This window comes from Elephas maximus, chromosome 7 (assembly GCF_024166365.1).
Source record: "Elephas maximus indicus isolate mEleMax1 chromosome 7, mEleMax1 primary haplotype, whole genome shotgun sequence".
Lineage (NCBI taxonomy): Eukaryota > Metazoa > Chordata > Mammalia > Proboscidea > Elephantidae > Elephas > Elephas maximus.
In genome coordinates, this window is record NC_064825.1 from 65735833 (window position 1) to 65754210 (window position 18378).

At 42.8% G+C, this 18378-nt stretch overlaps 1 protein-coding gene across 1 annotated transcript in view; it reads right to left on the reverse strand.

Annotated features, from left to right (window-relative positions):
• IRAG1 (inositol 1,4,5-triphosphate receptor associated 1) overlaps nucleotides 1–18378 on the reverse strand; it is a 155990-nt gene that overhangs the window by 31531 nt on the left and 106081 nt on the right. Inside the window, 4 exon segments of the mRNA XM_049890380.1 lie at nucleotides 1415–1546; nucleotides 2050–2190; nucleotides 8568–8598; nucleotides 11534–11657. Of these exon segments, the coding sequence (XP_049746337.1) occupies nucleotides 1415–1546; nucleotides 2050–2190; nucleotides 8568–8598; nucleotides 11534–11657 (428 nt within the window).

An 18378-nucleotide genomic window follows, 5' to 3' on the forward strand; every position in this document is an offset into this window, starting at 1 on the left:
AGCAAGGACCAGTGCCTGAACTAGCTGTGTGGAACCAGAGAGGAAGGAGAACAGTGAAAGGCACAGAAGCTAGGGATGGGAAAGCCATGTGGAGAGCAGTAAAGACTGGGGTGAATGGCACGTGGACTGAGAAACATGTTTGAGAGGGTCGTACAAAATGAAGAAGGTGTTTCCCTGCTTCTGTTCCCTTGGGTCCCTCAGAGGAAAATGGTCAGTGGCTGTTTGCTGGAAGAGGTCCCCTGTAGCTGTGAGCTGAAACCAGTCACTTCCCTAGAGTCCTCCCTGTGTTGCTGCTACCAGCTGGAGTGACCCCCTGGGCGCTACTGCTGAGTCAGGTGCCCTGTCACACAGGGGTGGGACAGCTCAGCCGTTTGTCTTCCTTTCATCCCACAAGAACTGTTCAGTGATATTTCCCAGGAACACTAATCTCATACAACCAATGTGACAGGACATAGGTCCACAGTAACAGCAATGGTAATAACATCTCATTGCTTTACATGTATTACAGTAACCTTTGATGGCAGATTCTATTATCATCCTCATTTTATGGTTGAAGATGCTGAAGCTCAGAGAGCCTCAGTAACTTGGTGGAGCGAGGATTAGAACTCAGGCCATCTGATTCCACTGCTGGAGCAGGGCATGCTCCTGCGCTATGCGACTTCAGAGTGGCTGAGAGGGAGCCACACCTGAACCTGGACCCTAACTCTACCACTAAGTAATGGGTTGCCCTTCTGAGACTCAGGTTATTCATCTGGGGATAAGGATATTTATTTTACAGAGTTGCTGGAAGGATTAAATGAAGGAAAGAAGTTTTTCCTAAATCACGATTTTACCAAATACTAGTTACATGGGAGGTGGATATGTATTTTGTGGGGGAAATGAGGAGGTGATCATACAGTCAAATACATTTGGGGAATACATAGATAAAGTTAAACACGTCTCTACCATAACTGGTTGCTGACAAGTTGATTCTGACTCATAGCGACCCTATAGGACAGAGTAGAACTGTCCCGTATGATTTCCAAGGAGCGCCTGGTGGATTCGAACTGCTTGACCTTTTGGCAGCAGCCATAGCTCTTAATCACTATGCCACCAGGGTTTCCCTCTTTACTATAGGACTTCTGAAAGCCTTGAGTATGCCAGTGTATGTTATAAATCTCTAAGAAAGGAAGATAATAAGCAGCAATTCCCAAACTTATGTGTCCACAGAAAGCTTTTTTCCAAGCATTATCTCAAGCATTTAGTTGCCCACAAAAAATACTCTGAAAAACACCACAATAATGTATATAAGATGCCTGGCACAGAGGAAGCCATTGATAAGTGGCATATGTAGTTGTAGCTGGTCACGTTATTCCTGTAGTTACTGTGGGCAGAGCAGAGCCAGTCAGCGAGGCTGGGAGCGGGTGAGGCTTACCTGGCGGACAGCCCCCACCATCTCAGCTCGGCTGGAGAGGCGGGCAGCCAGGCGGTGCAGGACAGCGATGTCCTCCAGCAGCTTCTGGTAGGTCTCCCGGTGCTCACAGTGGTGCCAGAGTGAAGCTGAAGACTGAGGGGAGAGAAGAAGTCTCACTTGGGGTTTTGTGCACCCAGACTTGGGCTTATGAGCCCTGGGCCCCATCCTGGCTGAGAGGAGTGACCTCAGCAGGGTCCAGGCTAAAGCTTCTTCTGGGGATTAGAGAAGCCCAATATGGACACTTTATATCTGCCTGGCCTGAAAGAAGGAGTCACATCCAGGCCCCTAATCCCTGGGGAGGTCCCGCTACCACCCCAGGTCCCTAGTCCCTAGGGAGCTCGCATTACCACCCCAGACCCCCAACCCCATCCTGAGAGCTCCCAAGGGGTCAGAGGCCACAGCCCTGATGTAACCTGGCCTCCAGGATCTCTGTCTCAACTCCTCCCAGCTCTCTGAGGAAGACTCTATATCCAGCTCAGTGCCTTAGTCTGATTTCTCATTTCGGGGACTCTGGTGGGTAAAAAGTGGGACACCCAGCATGTCCCCTGGAGACAGTCCCTCCTCCAAGGATCCCCAAATTCAGGCTCCATAATTACCATAAGGGAAGCTTTGAAGTTTTCCAATTCCTTCTCCGTGTTCTCCTCTGTCAGGTTCCGTTCCCTTTCAGCCTGGCTAATTCTAGATTCCAGGGTGTAGCTGTCATTTCTAAAGGCCAAGGACAGTTGTACAAACACGTTCTGTTGGGAACAAGAGTGTAGGAGAGATGCTAGGAGGAAGGAGCAAGGCTGCAGGTGTGTTTCTTGCACAAGCATTCTAAAACAGCTCCTGGACCTAGTCAGCAAAGCATTCATGTGCAAGTGAAACTCTCACTTCACAGTAAACTACGCAAAAGATGGTGAAGTAGAAACCTGAAGTCCTTGCTAGGTCCTGATTGGGACTGAAAGACCAAATTAATTTTCCTGAAAAAGAATAAAGGGATGACACTTCGCTTTTCCCTAAGCTTCAAGAAAATAACATCCTGTATTTGGGTTTAGACTAACTCAGTCCAGTGCAGCTGGTTGTATAAGCAGTTTGGATTTATGCTGGGATTTATTTCATGGGGGTTTTGGAGGTTTTGCATGAAAATCTGTATTTAAAGAAACCCCATTTGAGTTTCAAGCTGTGTTGATTTGAAGTAAACTTCAACCAGCATCTAGCCTGAGCATTCCAAGTCCTACGTCAATAGCAGCTTTAAGTAGTTGCCAGGAGATTAAATAAGGCCAGGTATTTGGAATAAATATTACATGCCAAAAATCCAGCCTGTATGAATAAACTTTTAAAAGATAGTATTGACCAGACATGGAATTCCTAGAACAGGAAACTATTGGGGAGAAAAACTTGACAGATGGACTCCACAGAGGAAGTAAGCAATGGCCTTCACTTTTATAGTCTTCACCTGCCCTGCCTGAGTCAAGTGGGAACAGATTTACAACCTGTGGGATGCACCAACTTTGTCTGAGCTTCTGAAGTTCATGTAACATGACCCATGGCAGGCAGACATCTCCAGATACAGAACTGAAGGCAATCAACTGACCCAAAGATGATGGTGACATCATACTGAGAATGACTCCTTATTGAGCATCTATCATATGCCAGCACCGCTATCAGCTCTCTGCACCTTAGTTCATTTAATCCCACAACAACCCTCTGGAATAGTAAGCTGTTTCAGTTATTTAGTACTACTCTAACAGAAATACCACAAGTGGATGGCTTTAGCAAGCAGAAATTTATTTTCTCACAGTTTAGGAGGCTAGAAGTCTGAATTCAGAGCACTCTTTCTAGGAGAAGGCTTTCTTTCTCTATCAGCTCTGAAGGAAGGTCCTTGTCTCTTCTGAGCTTCTGCTCCTGGGCAGTCTTCATGTGGCTTGGCATGTCTCTTCCCCCATCTTTGCTTCTTTTACTTTTTTGTTAAATTTCTTTTATATCTCAAAAGAGATGGAATTAAGACACACCTTACACTAATCCTGTCTCATTAGCATAACAAAGACAACCCATTCCCAGATGGGATTATAAGCACAGGCATAGAGGTCAGCATTTACAACACATAATTTAATCCATAACATTCTACCCTTTGGCCCCCCAAAATTCATGTCCTTGCCACATGCAAAACACATTCACCCCATCACATCATCCCAAAGTCTTGAATCAACTCCAAGTCCAAAATCTCATCTTCTTGAATCACCTAAATCAAATATGGGAGAGACTTTAGGCATACTCCAACCTGGGGCAAAATTCCTCTTCATCTGTGAACCTGTGAAATCTAGAATACAAGTTATTTGTTTCCAAAGTAAAATGGTGGAACAGGCACAAGGTAGACATTTCCATTACAAATGGGAGAAATTGGAGGGAAAGAAGGGATAACAGGCACCAAACCAAACCTATTGTCATTGAGTCGAATTCCAACTCATGGTGACTCTATAGGACAAAGTAGAACAGCCCCATAGGGTTTCCAAGGTTGTAAATCTTTATGGAGGCAGGCTGTAGCATCTTTCTCCCACGGAGTGGCTGGTGGGTTCGAACTGCTGACCTTTCTGTTAGTAGCTGAGTGCTTAATGATTGCGCTGCCCAGGTTCCTCGACAGGCACCAAGCAAGTCCATAACCCAGCAGAACAAATTGCGTTAAACGATCCTCTCTTCTCTGAGACCATCTAGGCAATGGCCTTGCCCTCCAGAATCTGGGTGTTGGCTATGCCCTCTGGATTCTGGGTAGAGGCTCTTTGACCCTGGGCTTCTGCTCCACCTTCTAGGCCCTCTGAGATGGCAACTCTACTCTCTCAGCTTTAGTTGACCCCATTCTCCCAGTCCATCTGAGTGGCGACCCCACCCCCATGGCCTCAGCAGACCCAATTATTCTGCCCCTTGGACATGGCAGCCACACCACTTCAGCTTTGGGTGGTGGCCCCACTCTCCTGGTACACCTTAATGGAAGCCCCACACTCCGGAACCAAATTGGTGAAGATCGGACTCTTCGAAACCTAGGAGGCTGTGGCCCCACCCTTTGAGATCAAGGAGACCATGGCCCCACCCTTTGAAATCAAGAGGGCCCAGTTCCCCATGATTCTTCCAATAGTTCTGCTAATATCTGAGCTGCTCCAGGGATGGTCTTTTTCTTGGGAAACAGATGTAGCTCCTTTGGCCTGCTTCCTGCCTGTAGAATTCCAAGAGGCAGACACCATTCTTTCTTTTATTCTTTCTCTGTACCCTCCAGTCTAAGCTGATAGGTTTTCTGCTGTGGTGGTTGGTTAGATCCATTAGTCATAGGCTTAATCTCTTTAACAAAAGATTGTGTAGCCACATCCTTGGTGAACATACTAGGACATGAGTCCTTAGTTTGTACAACAGAATTTTTCAAGTCTAAGTTCTGTTTTCATTTTGCACAGCTTTTTTTTTTTTTTTTTAACTTTTATTGAGCTTCAAGTGAACGTTTACAAATCAAGTCAGTCTGTCACATATCAATCAGTTCATATACATCTTACTCCATACTCCCACTTGCTCCGCCCAATGAGTCAGCCCTTCCAGTCTCTCATTTCGTGACACTTTTGCCAGCTTCCAACTCTCTCTATCCTCCCATCCCCCCTCCAGACAGGAGATGCCAACACAGTCTCAAGTGTCCACCTGATATAATTAGTTCACTCTTCATCAGCATCTCTCTCCTACCCACTGTCCAGTCCCTTTCATGTCTGATGAGTTGTCTTCGGGGATGGTTCCTGTCCTGTGCAAACAGAAGGTTTGGGGACCATGACCGCCGGGATTCCTCTAGTCTCAGTCAGACCATTAAGTATGGTCTTTCTGTGAGAACTTGGGGTCTGCATCCCACTGATCTCCTGCTCCCTCAGGGGTTCTCTATTGTGCTCCCTATCAGGGCAGTCATCGATTGTGGCTGGACACCAACTAGTTCTTCTGGTCTCAGGATGATGTAGGTCTCTGGTTCATGTGGCCCTTTCTGTCTCTTGGGCTCTTAGTTGTCGTGTGACCTTGGTGTTCTTCATTCTCCTTTGCTCCAGGTGGGTTGAGACCAATTGATGCATCTTAGATGGCCGCTTGTTAGCATTTAAGACCCCAGACACCACATTTCAAAGTGGGATGCAGAATGTTTTCATAATAGAATTATTTTGCCAATTGACTTAGAAGTCCCCTTAAACCATGGTTCCCAAACCCCCGCCCTTGCTTCGCTGACCTTTGAAGCATTCATTTTATCCCGGAAACTTCTTTGCTTTTGGTCCAGTCCAATTGAGCTGACCTTCCAGGTATTGAGTGTTGTCCTTCCCTTCACCTAAAGCAGTTCTTATCTACTAATTAATCAGTAAAAAACCCTCTCCTTCCCTCCCCCCTCCCCCCCTCATAACCACAAAAGTATGTGTTCTTCTCAGTTTATACTATTTCTCAAGATCTTATAATAGTGGACTTATACAATATTTGTCCTTTTGCCTCTGACTGATTTCGCTCAGCATAATGCCTTCCAGGTTCCTCCATGTTATGAAATGTTTCACAGATTGGTCACTGTTCTTTATCGATGCGTAGTATTCCATTGTGTGAATATACCACAATTTATTTCCCCATTCATCTGTTGATGGACACCTTGGTTGCTTCCAGCTTTTTGCTATTGTAAACAGAGCTGCAATAAACATGGGTGTGCATATATCTGTTTGTGTGAAGGCTCTTGTTTCTCTAGGGTATATTCCGAGGAGTGGGATTTCTGGGTTGTATGGTAGCTCTATTTCTAACTGTTTAAGATAACGCCAGATAGATTTCCAAAGTCACAGCTCATTTTTAAGTTCATCTCTTTCCTCCTTCATTTTACTATAAGCAGCAAGGAGAAAACATGTGGCTTCTTCAAGATCTTGCTTAGAAATCTCATCAGCCAGATTTTCAAATTCACCACTTACAAGTTCTACCTTCCACCAAACATTTGAACATAATTCAGACAAGTTCTTTGCCACTGCATAAAAAGCATCATCCTTCTTCCATTGTCTAGTCACATATTCATCATTTTCTTTTAAAGCCTCATCGGTAGCATATTTTACACCCACATTTCTAGTAACATTCTATTGCTGGTGCCATATGTATTCACTAAAATGATGATAGTGCTCACCAGAATTGCCTTTGACATCCATAACTCTACCAACATTCTCTTCAAGGCAATCTAGGCTTTTACTGTTAGGCACCTTAAAACTCTTCCAGCCCCTCTACCCATTACCCAATTTCAAAACCACATCCACATTTTAGGTATCTGCTAGAGCACCACCCCACTCCTCATACCGAATTCTTAGTTATCTAGTGCTGCTATAACATAAATACCACAAATGGATGGCTTCAACAAACAGAAATATATTTTCTCACAGTGTAGGAGGCTAGAAGTCTGGATTCAGAGCACCAGCTCTAGGGGAAGGCTTTCCTTCTCTGTCAGCTCTGGAGGAAGATCCTTGTCTCTTCTGAGCTTTTGCTTCCGGGCAATCTTCATGTGGCTTGGCATCTGTTTTATGTCTCAAAAGTGATTGACCTAAGACACACTCTACACTAATCCTGTCTCATTAACATAACAAAGACAACCCATTCCCACAGGCATAAAAATTAGAATTTATAACACATATTTTTTTGGAAGACAACTCAACCCAAAACAGAAGTGTTATATCCCTTTTATAGGAAAAGATACCAAGATCAGAAGGTCATTAACTTGTTCAAGGTGACCCAGTAAGTGAGTAGCAAAGCCAGGATTCAACCTCAGACTGTCAGATTCCAAAATCTGTACTATTCCCACCACGCTAAGGGCTGTTCGTGCCCGTATACACCTGAGGACAGGATTTGCCATTAAACAAACTGCCCATGCCCCATCTTCACGGATATTGGAGGCAGGGGAGATATGAGCTCATAGGCCAGTGATGCTCTGCTCTGCTCTGCTCAGGCCTCAGTCCAGTTAAGTCCATCAATGATGATCAATGCTTAGTTCTCCACACCTGGGTTATCCTTTTTATTTTAATGTGACATAAAAAGTCTTGAATTCACTTGGAAGACTTGGCTCTAAATCTTGGTCTGCTAAGTAAGTAGTGGATCTGGGATCTTGGGTAAGTTACATATTCATTCAGTTTTCTCCTTTGTTGTAATTCCTGTTCTACCTGCTTCTCAGAATTGATGGGAGGATCAGCTGAAAGGATGAGTATAAGACTGTGTTGTAAAATATAAGTACAATATCTATATATAAGCTTATTTTTACTATCTGTAGTAGATATTTCATATTGGCTGTCCTCTTCTGTTATCCGGTCCATTGGGTCTCAGGAAAGGTATGTTCATTTTCTTGATATCAATGGCAAACCATGCTATGAAAACTAGAAAACCTGCCATCCTCCCAACCTGGAATGAAGAGATTCTGGAATCATCCACATTCTTCCTTCCTCCCTAATATCAACCCTAACATAAATGTCTTGGAAACTAACTAGCACTGGCATCAGCTGTCCTCATCATCTCACCTCTGATGCATTCTCTTTCTCCAACTACCCCATTCACCAGAAAGAACGGCAGATTCCTCTCAGTTCACTCATCACCCCCACTGGGACAGCATCTCTACAGGGACAAGGGAGCCCCAAGAAGAGTAATGGCAGAATCAGAGAAGGCTGGAGAGCTTGCAGCACAGCCTCCTGCCTCAGCTGAACTAGCTTCCTTATGTCCAAAACTCTCAGAAAGCACCTTCTTCCTCTAGGCCAAAGCTTGAAACTTGAAATCTGATCACCTTTTATAATTTTGAAATAAATTTATTTCAATTCCGTAGTTTCCCCACTGACTTTTTGTATGTAAGTCATACTTTTAAAGAACATAAACAATCCTTGAAGGAATGTGGAATTTCCAACTAACTTCTCACCCCTGACCAACTCTGTCAAAATCTTCCATGAACTGCGTTGGGGTTGGGGGCCTTAAAGGTTCAATAGGGCTGGTCATGGACATCCCCATGACCAGCCCCACAGTCACTCATTCCCATTTTATTGTGTAAAAATGTCAGGGCCAGAGGCTGGAGGAGGGAATGTTTTGAATAAGCCCAGTCAAGCACAGGCACTAAATTTCATAAAGCTCTTGAGTCACTTACCTCAACTTCCTTTTCAGTGAGTGGAGGGGCACTGTGAAAAAGAGAAAACACACAGATGAACTTTATCCAACCTATGAAATAAACCACAAGCTGACTTTGAATGACCAGCAGACCATTTGTATCCAGGAATGGAGTAAGCTGAGTTGCTGAGATGGAAAGTATGCAAAGTACCCTTTGTATGTGCTCTGTAATCTGTGAAATATTCGCCTCGATATTGACTCTTACAAAGGTAATGTGGTGAAAAATATTTGATCCCGAGGTGAGATCTCCAGCAGTGCCACTACTATCTCTGTGACTTTGGACAAGTTATTTCATCTTTCTAAGTTCCAGTCTGCGTATACATAAAATGGGAATAGTAATATCTACCTTGCAGGAATCTTATACGACTTATGTATGTCATGTATGTAAGTATATGTGTATGTGTATGTGTGCGTTTAATTCCCACATTCCGTAGGCACTCCAGAAATGTTAACTAATATTACTACTAACTCAGAATTTTTTTGAAGTCTTAATAAGAAAACGGATGAAATAAGAACTTTATAAACTGTAAGGTACTGTACATATCAGAGTTGGCATCATGATTGTTCTGGGGCTACTTAGGTCTGCAAAGCCGTATCCATTGTCCTTATCTCTCAAGGTTGTGCTGAGGGTGTCTGTGGGCCACATAATGGAAGATAGGAGAGGATGGCCAGAACTGTTCTCAAGACTGAGAAGCCCCTTTGACTGCTGGATTCAGAGGGTGGGCAGGAAAGGCCTAGCTGGTAGAGTGGTGTCACTCTGAGAGGCTCCTCATATGTGTTCCCTTAGAACCAGGCCTTCCCAACAGTAAGCAGTCCTTTCCTGTGCCTGCCTACTCTGCTGGCTTCTGCTGCTGTGCTCTTGCTAGTAACTAACCCTGGCCCCTTTCTGAAACCCAGACAATGTAAATAATGCATAGCCCCTTCCTGTGCTGAGGTGAGGAGGGCTGGGAGGTGTCCTATCAACGTCACAAGACTTGGCAACAGAGCCTGCCACCATTGAGACTCTCAGGAAACACAGCTTCCTCCCTCTGATGGGTGCAGAGGGACCCTGAGAGCAGAGGTAGGGGTCAGCCATCTCTGCAAGGGGCTGGTTTTCACCCCTGTGAGAGCCTTCCTGTCAGGATAAGGCAAGAGAACCCCATGACCAGGAAGTCAGCAGAGTACAGAACACGGGATAAACAAGCACAAACATGTGTGATAGCTATAATTCTTGCCACATCTCCACCCATCAGCCCCTTTACTTTGCAGGCTAACATAACCTTAACTGCCATGTAGAACATTCACATACTATCTAAATGGTTTATCAAAATTGGCTGAGTTTGCCTCTGACTCCTGGGTTTCTTTGAATATTATGTGCGCATTTTCCTAAATTATTAACCAAGCTTCTTTTTTCTATTGTCGATGACTCACACTTTGCATTTATGCTACAGAACATACTTTTTTAAAAAAATGTAGAATGCCCTAAGGACTCAGGGAGGTGGGGCTTAGGCAAGGAAGCCACGTGATGTGACCAGCTCCCAATGCAAATACCTGTACCTTGAAAACTGGCATAGATAACTGGGGGGTGGGGGAGAGAAAGGCAGAGCTATGGGCCTCCAGAAGGACCTGAGTTCAACTCCTGACTCTCACTTGTCAGCAAGTTGCTTCACTTCTGTTCCCTCACTGACAACAAAATAGAATACAACAAAGTCTTCCTTTTCTGCCTCACTGGGCTGTCACAAACACCAAAAGACACACAGCATATATGCATGCTCTGTAACTTGCAGCACTTACAAGTGCTTCTCCTTGGGTTTCCTGCCTCTGGACACACCTCTCTACCTTCCCCCAACTGCACCAACCCAGCCCCTGTCCTCTTCCAGCTGTGGTGCTGCCTGCTTATTGTTTGTTTCTAGCACTTTCCCTGATACTCATCTTGTTGCTAGGTCCCTCTGAGTATTGCCCTGGTGATTCTGTTTTAGATGACTGCAGTGAGGAATTTGCACACATCATACTCACTTGGCAAAATATGTTCTCCTTTCATATTTACCCTCAAAAGTTGGAAACTTTGTCATACCTGATTTATCCTACCAATGGTGTTTTCCCACAAACAGTTCAATCTCACAGGAGTTGGACTCAGCTGTAGGCCTCACCTGCAGTTACCCACCTAGTCCCTGTTGCTTAGTAGTCCCCTCTCTTGTCTCCTTTATACCCCAAATGATTCACTTTTCAATGCAGGTATCAAGGGCCTATTAATGCTAACACCGTCTTAAGCCCCTGCTCACATACAGTTCATTTAACTTGCTCAGGATCCTACCAGTGACTGTGTGATTATTACCCCTATTGTATAGATGAGAATGTGTAGGCTCAAAAACAAGGTTACTTTTTCCTCACGTGTGGAAGAAGCCTGGCAGGGATTCTAAGCAATCCTTCTTCATATGCTCCCAAATGTTCTGCATCTCTATCTACACAGATACCTGACCTAGAATCTCCCAGATATAGGTAAAGGGTACATCTGGGATTGAAATCTCTGTCTCCTGGCCCAAAGCCCACCACCCCCTGCTTCCATGAGCCTCCGGCACCCTCATTGGCTCTGCCCACCTGTGGGCCGTACCTGCTCCTTGAGTTGGAATTATCCCACCTGGCCTTTAATTATTCTTTTTGCTTTGGATGAATTGGAAACCCTGGTGACATAATGGTTAAGAGCTATGACTGCTAACCCAAAGGTAGGCAGTTTGAATCCACCAGGTGCTCCTTGGAAACCATATGGGGCAGTTCTAATCTGTCCTATAGTGTTGCTGTGAGTCAGGATTGACTTGATGGCAACGGGTTTGGGTTTTGGTTTAGACCAGTGGACACTGGCCTTTCTGGGGTCAGGGACCAAGGGTGATGCTGCTTAGTGTCCCACCTTGAATCTAATACAAGTACCACCCAATACAGGCTCTAATGCAGCCCACACCCTGATTTTACCTTCCAGGGAGAGACTTGTGGACCCTCAGTTTGCGCAGCAGCACGTCAGAAATATTGGGCATGACATCCAAGCCACTCTTTGACTCTTCCTCCTCAATAGCAGGGGAGAGTTCAGAAGGGAGCCCTGAAAAAAGAAAAAGAAGTACTTCCTTATAATATGTCTATTTGTAATCACAGTAGTACTGTGGAAATGAGCTGTAGGGGCAAAGAAGAACTATAACATTTATAAACACCTACTTATATGCCAGGGACTTTATAATTACTACCTTACTTTATTCCCACAATGAGCTAGAATTTAATCATCCCATTTTACAGATGGGTAAACCAAGACTCAGTAAGGTCCATTAACTTGTGCAAAGTCTCAGAACTAGTAAATGATACAGCCAGACTTCAAACCAAGGTCTTTCTGACTCCAAAGTCTGTGTGTTTTCCATTGCTCCCCACAGTATCAAACAGGCTGTTGTGCCTGGGATCACATGGTGGTTTCTGACAGCTGGAAGTTAGCTGGCTGTCCGCTTGCCTATAATGGTTGGGAAAGTCCCCACTCTTTGGCAGGCTTCTCAGGGGACCTGTTTTCCAACTATTTTTCCTCAAGTGAATTAAAAAGTTTCACCTTCTGTGTACTACCTAGAAATCAGCATCTGATTCCATACCCCCATGGATAAGAATACAAACAGGTATTTTCCAGGCTAAAGCTAAGGTCATGAGATCTTTTACAGATCTCAGAAATATAGATGCCACCTAGTCAACAGACCCAACGAACATCCTTTTGCTGCCTTCTAAAACTATTCAGGTCTGCTTTGAAGGCAGAAAGAACAAACCAAGTATTTATTTTTCATTAATTTTTCTCTTGTTTGAAGATAGTTCTTGTGCCTCTCAAAAGCTTCCTGCTCAGGCTCTAGCCCAATTTTTCCAGCTGCTCATTGTTGTCCATTATGGGCCATGGCCTCCAGACATTACCACCTGCCTGTATACATTCTTGTTCATTGCTGTCTGGATGTGCTTTAACAAGCTTTTAGCACAGGAGGATGCTGGCAAATGTCCATGGCATTGGTGTTTGTTATTCATGTAGCATATACTTTCTATGCCTTATTATCAGCTCACAGTAAATTTAGGGTTAAGTAAAACCTTCAAATCTTTTACATGAGCCTCATCCTGTACAATGGATACTCGCCATTTGCATGCAGGACTTTATATTTATCCGTGTTTTACTGTCTCTTGTGGGTTTTGGCCCAGCAGCTTTCCAATCTGCACAATCATTTTCCAGGATTATAGGTCAGACTAGAGATCATGGCTATAGGCATAGCTGTGGTAATCATCTAAAGGGAGTCAAGATTGGGAGCCATGTGAATGTAAGCCTCAAAGGGAGACCATGCAGAGAGAAAAGGACGTATAGTTTGACTTAAGGTAAAGAATGCTTAAATACTTTGAACTTTCCAATAGCAGAGTGGTGTTCCTGAGTTTCCTGTTACTCAAGGTATCCAAGCAAAGGCTGGAGGGCCCACCTGTTAGATATAGGGCAGTCAGGGATGCTTCTTTGGATATAAGATTGCACTAGGTAGTCTCTTAGTTACTGTCAGCCTTTGGGCTCTGTCTCCAGGATCTGATGTTTCTATATGACAGGTGATAAACCTTGTGGCAACTCTGGCCTCATTTTTCATCATGTATCCTCACTTTACCCAGCAGAAAGCCAATTAAGCAGTAGGCTCCGAAGAAAGCTATATGATTGATTGAAGCACACAAGGTCTAGTAATCACATGAAAGCCATCCAGGGACTTTTGGCTAGAAAAGTCCCTTTGGTTGAACAGCAACAACAAGAAGTAAATATGGCATTTAGCTCTGTTAAACACCATAGTAACACCAAAGTAACACAATAACAACAATAAAACATTTTAAGCCAGAGGTGGTGCCAACATGACGCTATAGACAGAAGCACCATGCCATCCCTTCACAGCAAAGACCCCAAAAACTAAGTAAAACAGAGACAAACATCAGTTCTGGAACCCTAAATTTCAAACAAAGAGATAAAGAATTAACCAAGTACACAATGGAATAAGAAACTGACAGAGAACAGAGAGTGAGGAGAGATACGGAGTGGTGATTCCCTATCAGCTAATGCAGTACAGATTTGCCATCCTGGACTCCTGTCAGAAATCAGTGGACAAGGAGTACAGGAAAGTAGCTTCCATCAGGAGATAGAGCACCTGGTAACCAGCGATACATGTTTTCCCACCCCCTACCCTTCCTTCCGCTCAGCCTCCACCACTTCCCATCGGGCCGAGGTCACTTGGCTGGGGAGGTGCTGGCTCTGTGCCACTAGGATTCACCACACCCACACCAGCTGGCTCCTTCAGTGTCATTTCTTTGTTGCTGGTGTTGCTTTTTTTTTTGCTTCTTTTGGTTTCTTCCCTCTCTCTCACCTCCTCCTCTTCCTTTCTTTTGAACACCTGGCTCCGTGTGCCATCTCTGCTTCTTCCTGACAGGTTGTGAAATGCTGCTCAGTTGGTGAATCGCTTCCCTTGTCCACACCACCATGCTAATGGGATCCCGGGGGGGCCACTTTTTTTTTTGTTTGCTTTCTAATCCCTAGGGGCATTTCCTTTTTTTTAAAATTTTTATTTATTTATTCTCTCTCTCTTTTTTTCTTTCATTTCTGGGTTTCTCATCTCTCTCTACTTTCCTTCTTATCCTGTTTCCTGAATACCTGGTGCTGTGTGCCATCTCTGCCGCTTCTGGACAGGCTGTGCCCCGAGGCCTGGGAGCCACTTCTCTAGTTGCCAGTGGGATCCCTGGGGGCATTCCTCTTTTTTTTTTTTCCTCCTTTTCTTTTTTTTTTTTCATTTCTTGGTTTCTTGGCTCTCCACTCCAATGGCAGGCTCCCTCAGTACTTTTATTTTTTGGCTCCTGTTTCTCTTTCCTCTTTCTCTTCTTTCCCATACCCACTTAGCTCCACACATCACAACCTCTCCCCTCCCTCCTGCCTATCTTAACTGTGCACTGAACATAGCACCCCCAGGCAGCACTGGCACAGACTACCAGAACCTGCTCTGCACTTACCCCTGGCCCCACTCTGTCAGCCCCAGTATATGCCACAAACAACCCATCCCAGCCCCTCCCCTTCAGCTGGACCTGTCTTGCTGCACCACAGCTGAGCAACTGGCCCTGCCCATTGGACAAGGTGGGGAGAAGAATCATGTCCACAGATGAGCAAACAACAAAGAAAGCACAGCCCATCTGCTCAGACATAACCAAATAAAAAAATCAGGATGAAACAAACAAGCCCAAAATCAATAAATGAAGAAAATAACTACTGAATGTCCTGAAGACAGCAGACAATATCAAAACATACTAGAAAAACAGGACAGGATGGTTCTAGTAGACATCTAAAATAAAACACAAGATGACTTTCCAGCAGAAGAAAAGGCACTGGAAATACCTGATAGGGAATTCAAATCTCTAATATTCAGAGCTATCCAAGAGCTGAAGTAAAAAGCAGACAAAAATGAGGAAAAAATAGACAAAATCATGGAAAAGGCAGACAAAACTATGGAAGAATTCAGGAAAATAATACATGAACAAAATGTCAAAATAAATTCACAACTAGAAACCACACAAACATCAATTAGAAATCCAAAATATAACAAAGATTTCAGAAATGGACCATGTCACAGAAGGTCTAAGGAGCAGGTTTGAAACAATGGAAGACAGGATCAGTAAAATTGAAGACAAATACTTGGCTACCACTTTGAGGAAAAATCAGAAAGAAGGAAAATGAAGAAACACTGGGAATCATGTGGGATATCATCAAAAGCAAACATTTGTGAGTAGATTGGAGTTCCAGAACAGGCGGAGAAAATGAAAAACACAGAGAGGATCATTGAAGAATCGCTGACAGAAAACTCCCCTAATATCATGAAAGATGAAAAGCTGACCATCCAAGAAGCTCAACGAACCCCACATAGGAGAGACCCCAAAAGAAAATCATCAAGGCATAACATAATCACACTCGCTAAAACCAAAGATGAAGAAAGAATCCTGAGAGCAGCATGAGAAAAACAAAAAGTCACATACAGAGGGGAAACAATAAGACTAAACTCCGATTACTCAGCAGAAACCATGCAGGCAAGAAGGCAATGGGATGACATATACAAAATTGAAAAAAAAATTGTCAGCCAAGAATAATGTATTCTGCAAAACTCCTGTTCAAATATGATGGTGAAATTAGGACATTTCCAGATAAACAGAAATTAAAGGAATATGTAAAAACCAAACCAGACTTACAAGAATTATTAAAGTGAGTCCTTCAGTTTGAGAACGAACAACATCAGACCACAGACTAAATCTAGGACACAAGATTGCACCAGCCAGATATCAACCTCGGAAAAGAACTTTCAAGGATTATTCAGAACTAAAAGATTTACAGCAGAGAACCAGAGAGGCTAATCTGTAAATGACAACGACATCAGAATAATAAGAGAGGGAGTAAACGGTTTAGGCATAGAATTTTCTATTGGAGAGGAAGGCAAGGTGAAACTAATAAAAGACTGGTTCAAACCTAGGAAGATAAGGGTAAATTTCAAGGTAAGCACAAAGAAAGTTAACCAATTTACTCATCAAAATAAACAAGAAAAACATAAAGTCTCAGTAAATATAAAATCTACAGAAACAAAATAAATGAAAAAAAAACTACAGAAAAGGGAATTCAGTGCAGGAGAGTAAGAGGAACAAAGCAAACATCAGCACCACACACACACACAAAAAGCACTACAAAATGACAGCAATAAACTTTTACCTATCAATAATTAAACTCACACCTATCAATAATTACACCGAACATAAATGACCTAAATGCACCCATAAAGACACAGTGACAGAGTGGATAAAAAACCAGGATCCATCAATATACTTGTGTATAAGAGACATGCCTTAGAAACAGATGTAAATTTATTTAAAAAGAAAGGATGGAAAAAAAATATTAAAGAGCTACCAAAACAGAGCAGAAGTGACAACACTAATCCCATAGAAAACACACTTTAAAACAAGATTCACTGTAAAAGTTGAAGAAGGACATTACATAACCATTAAAGGGATGATCCATCATGAAGACATAACCATAATAAATACCTATGCACCCAATAACAGGGCTCCAAAATACATAAAACAAACTCTAACAGCACTGAAAAGGGAATTTGACAACTCCACAATAATAGTAGGGGACTTCAACACACCACTTTGGGTAAAGGACAGAACATCGAGAAAGAAACTCAACAAAGATACAGAAGATCTAAAGGCCACAATCAGCCAACGTGAACTTGTAGATGTATACAGAACTCTCCACTCAACGGCTGCAAAGCACACATTCTTTTCCAATGCACATGGAACATTCTACAGAATAGACCACATCTTAGGCTACAAAGCAACCCTCAACCAAATCCAAAACATTGAGATAATACAAAATATCTTTTCTGATCACAATGCCATCAAAGTAGAAATTAACAATGGGAAGAGTAAGGGAAAAAAATCAATTACATGGAAGCTCAATAACACCCTGCTTAAAAACCACTGGTAATAGAAGAAATCAAAGATGGAATAAAAAAATTCTTAGAATCAAATGAGAATGAAAACACATCATACTAAAACCTTTGGGACACAGCAAAGGCAGTGCTCAGAGTAAATTTATGGGAATAGATTCACACATCAAAAATGGAAGGGAAAAAATCAAAACATTAGCTACCCAACTCCAACAAATAGAGAACAGCAAAAGAAGCCCACAGGTGCCAGAAGAAAGAAAATAAAAAAGACCAGAGCAGGAATAAATGAAATAGAGAATAGAAAAACAATAGAAAGAATCAACAAAACCAAAAGTTGGTTCTTTGAAAGTATTGACAAAATACTGGGCAAATTTATAAAAACAGTTGGGGATGCAAATAACCCAAATAAGAAATGAAATGGGGGACATTACAACAGACCCAACTGAAATAAAAATGACCATAATGGAGTACTATGGAAAGCTATACTCCAACAAATTTGAAAACCTAGAGGAAATGGACAAATTTCTAGAAACACACTACCTACCAAGGCTAACACAAAATGATGTTGAAAATCTCAACAGATTCATAACAAGAGATTGAAAAGTTTAAAAAAAAAAAAAAAAACTCCCAATGAGAAAGTCCTGGCCCAGACAGCTTCACTGGAGAATTCTACCAAATACTCAGAGAAGAGCTTATACCAGTAGCACTCAAACTATTTTAGAACATAGAAAAGGAAGGGATACTTCCAAATTCATTCCATGAAGCCAGCATAACCTTGATACCAAAACCAGGCAAAGACACCACAAAAAAAGAAAATTACAGACCAATATCTCTCATAAATATACATGCAAAAATTCTCAACAAAATTCTAGCCAACAGAATTCAGCATCATACCAAAAAAATACACCATGACCAAGTGGGATTCATACCAGGTATGCAAGGATGGTTCGACGTTAGGAACTTAACGTAATCCACCACATAAATAAAATAATCATATGATCATCTCAATCAATGCAGAAAAGGCATTCAACAAAGTCCAACACCCATTCCTGGTAAAAATTCTCAATAAAACAGGTATAGAAGGGAAATTCCTCAATATAATAAAGGGCACCTACACAAAATCAGTGTTATACAAAATCAACAGCTGATATCATTCTTAATGGAGAGAGGCTGAAAACACTCCTCTTGAGAACAGGAACAAGAGAAGGATGCCCTTTATCACTACACCTGTTGAACATTGTGCTAGAAGTCCTAGCTAGAGCAATAAGTCAAGAAAAAGAAATAAAGGGCATCTTTTAAATTGGTAGGGAAGAA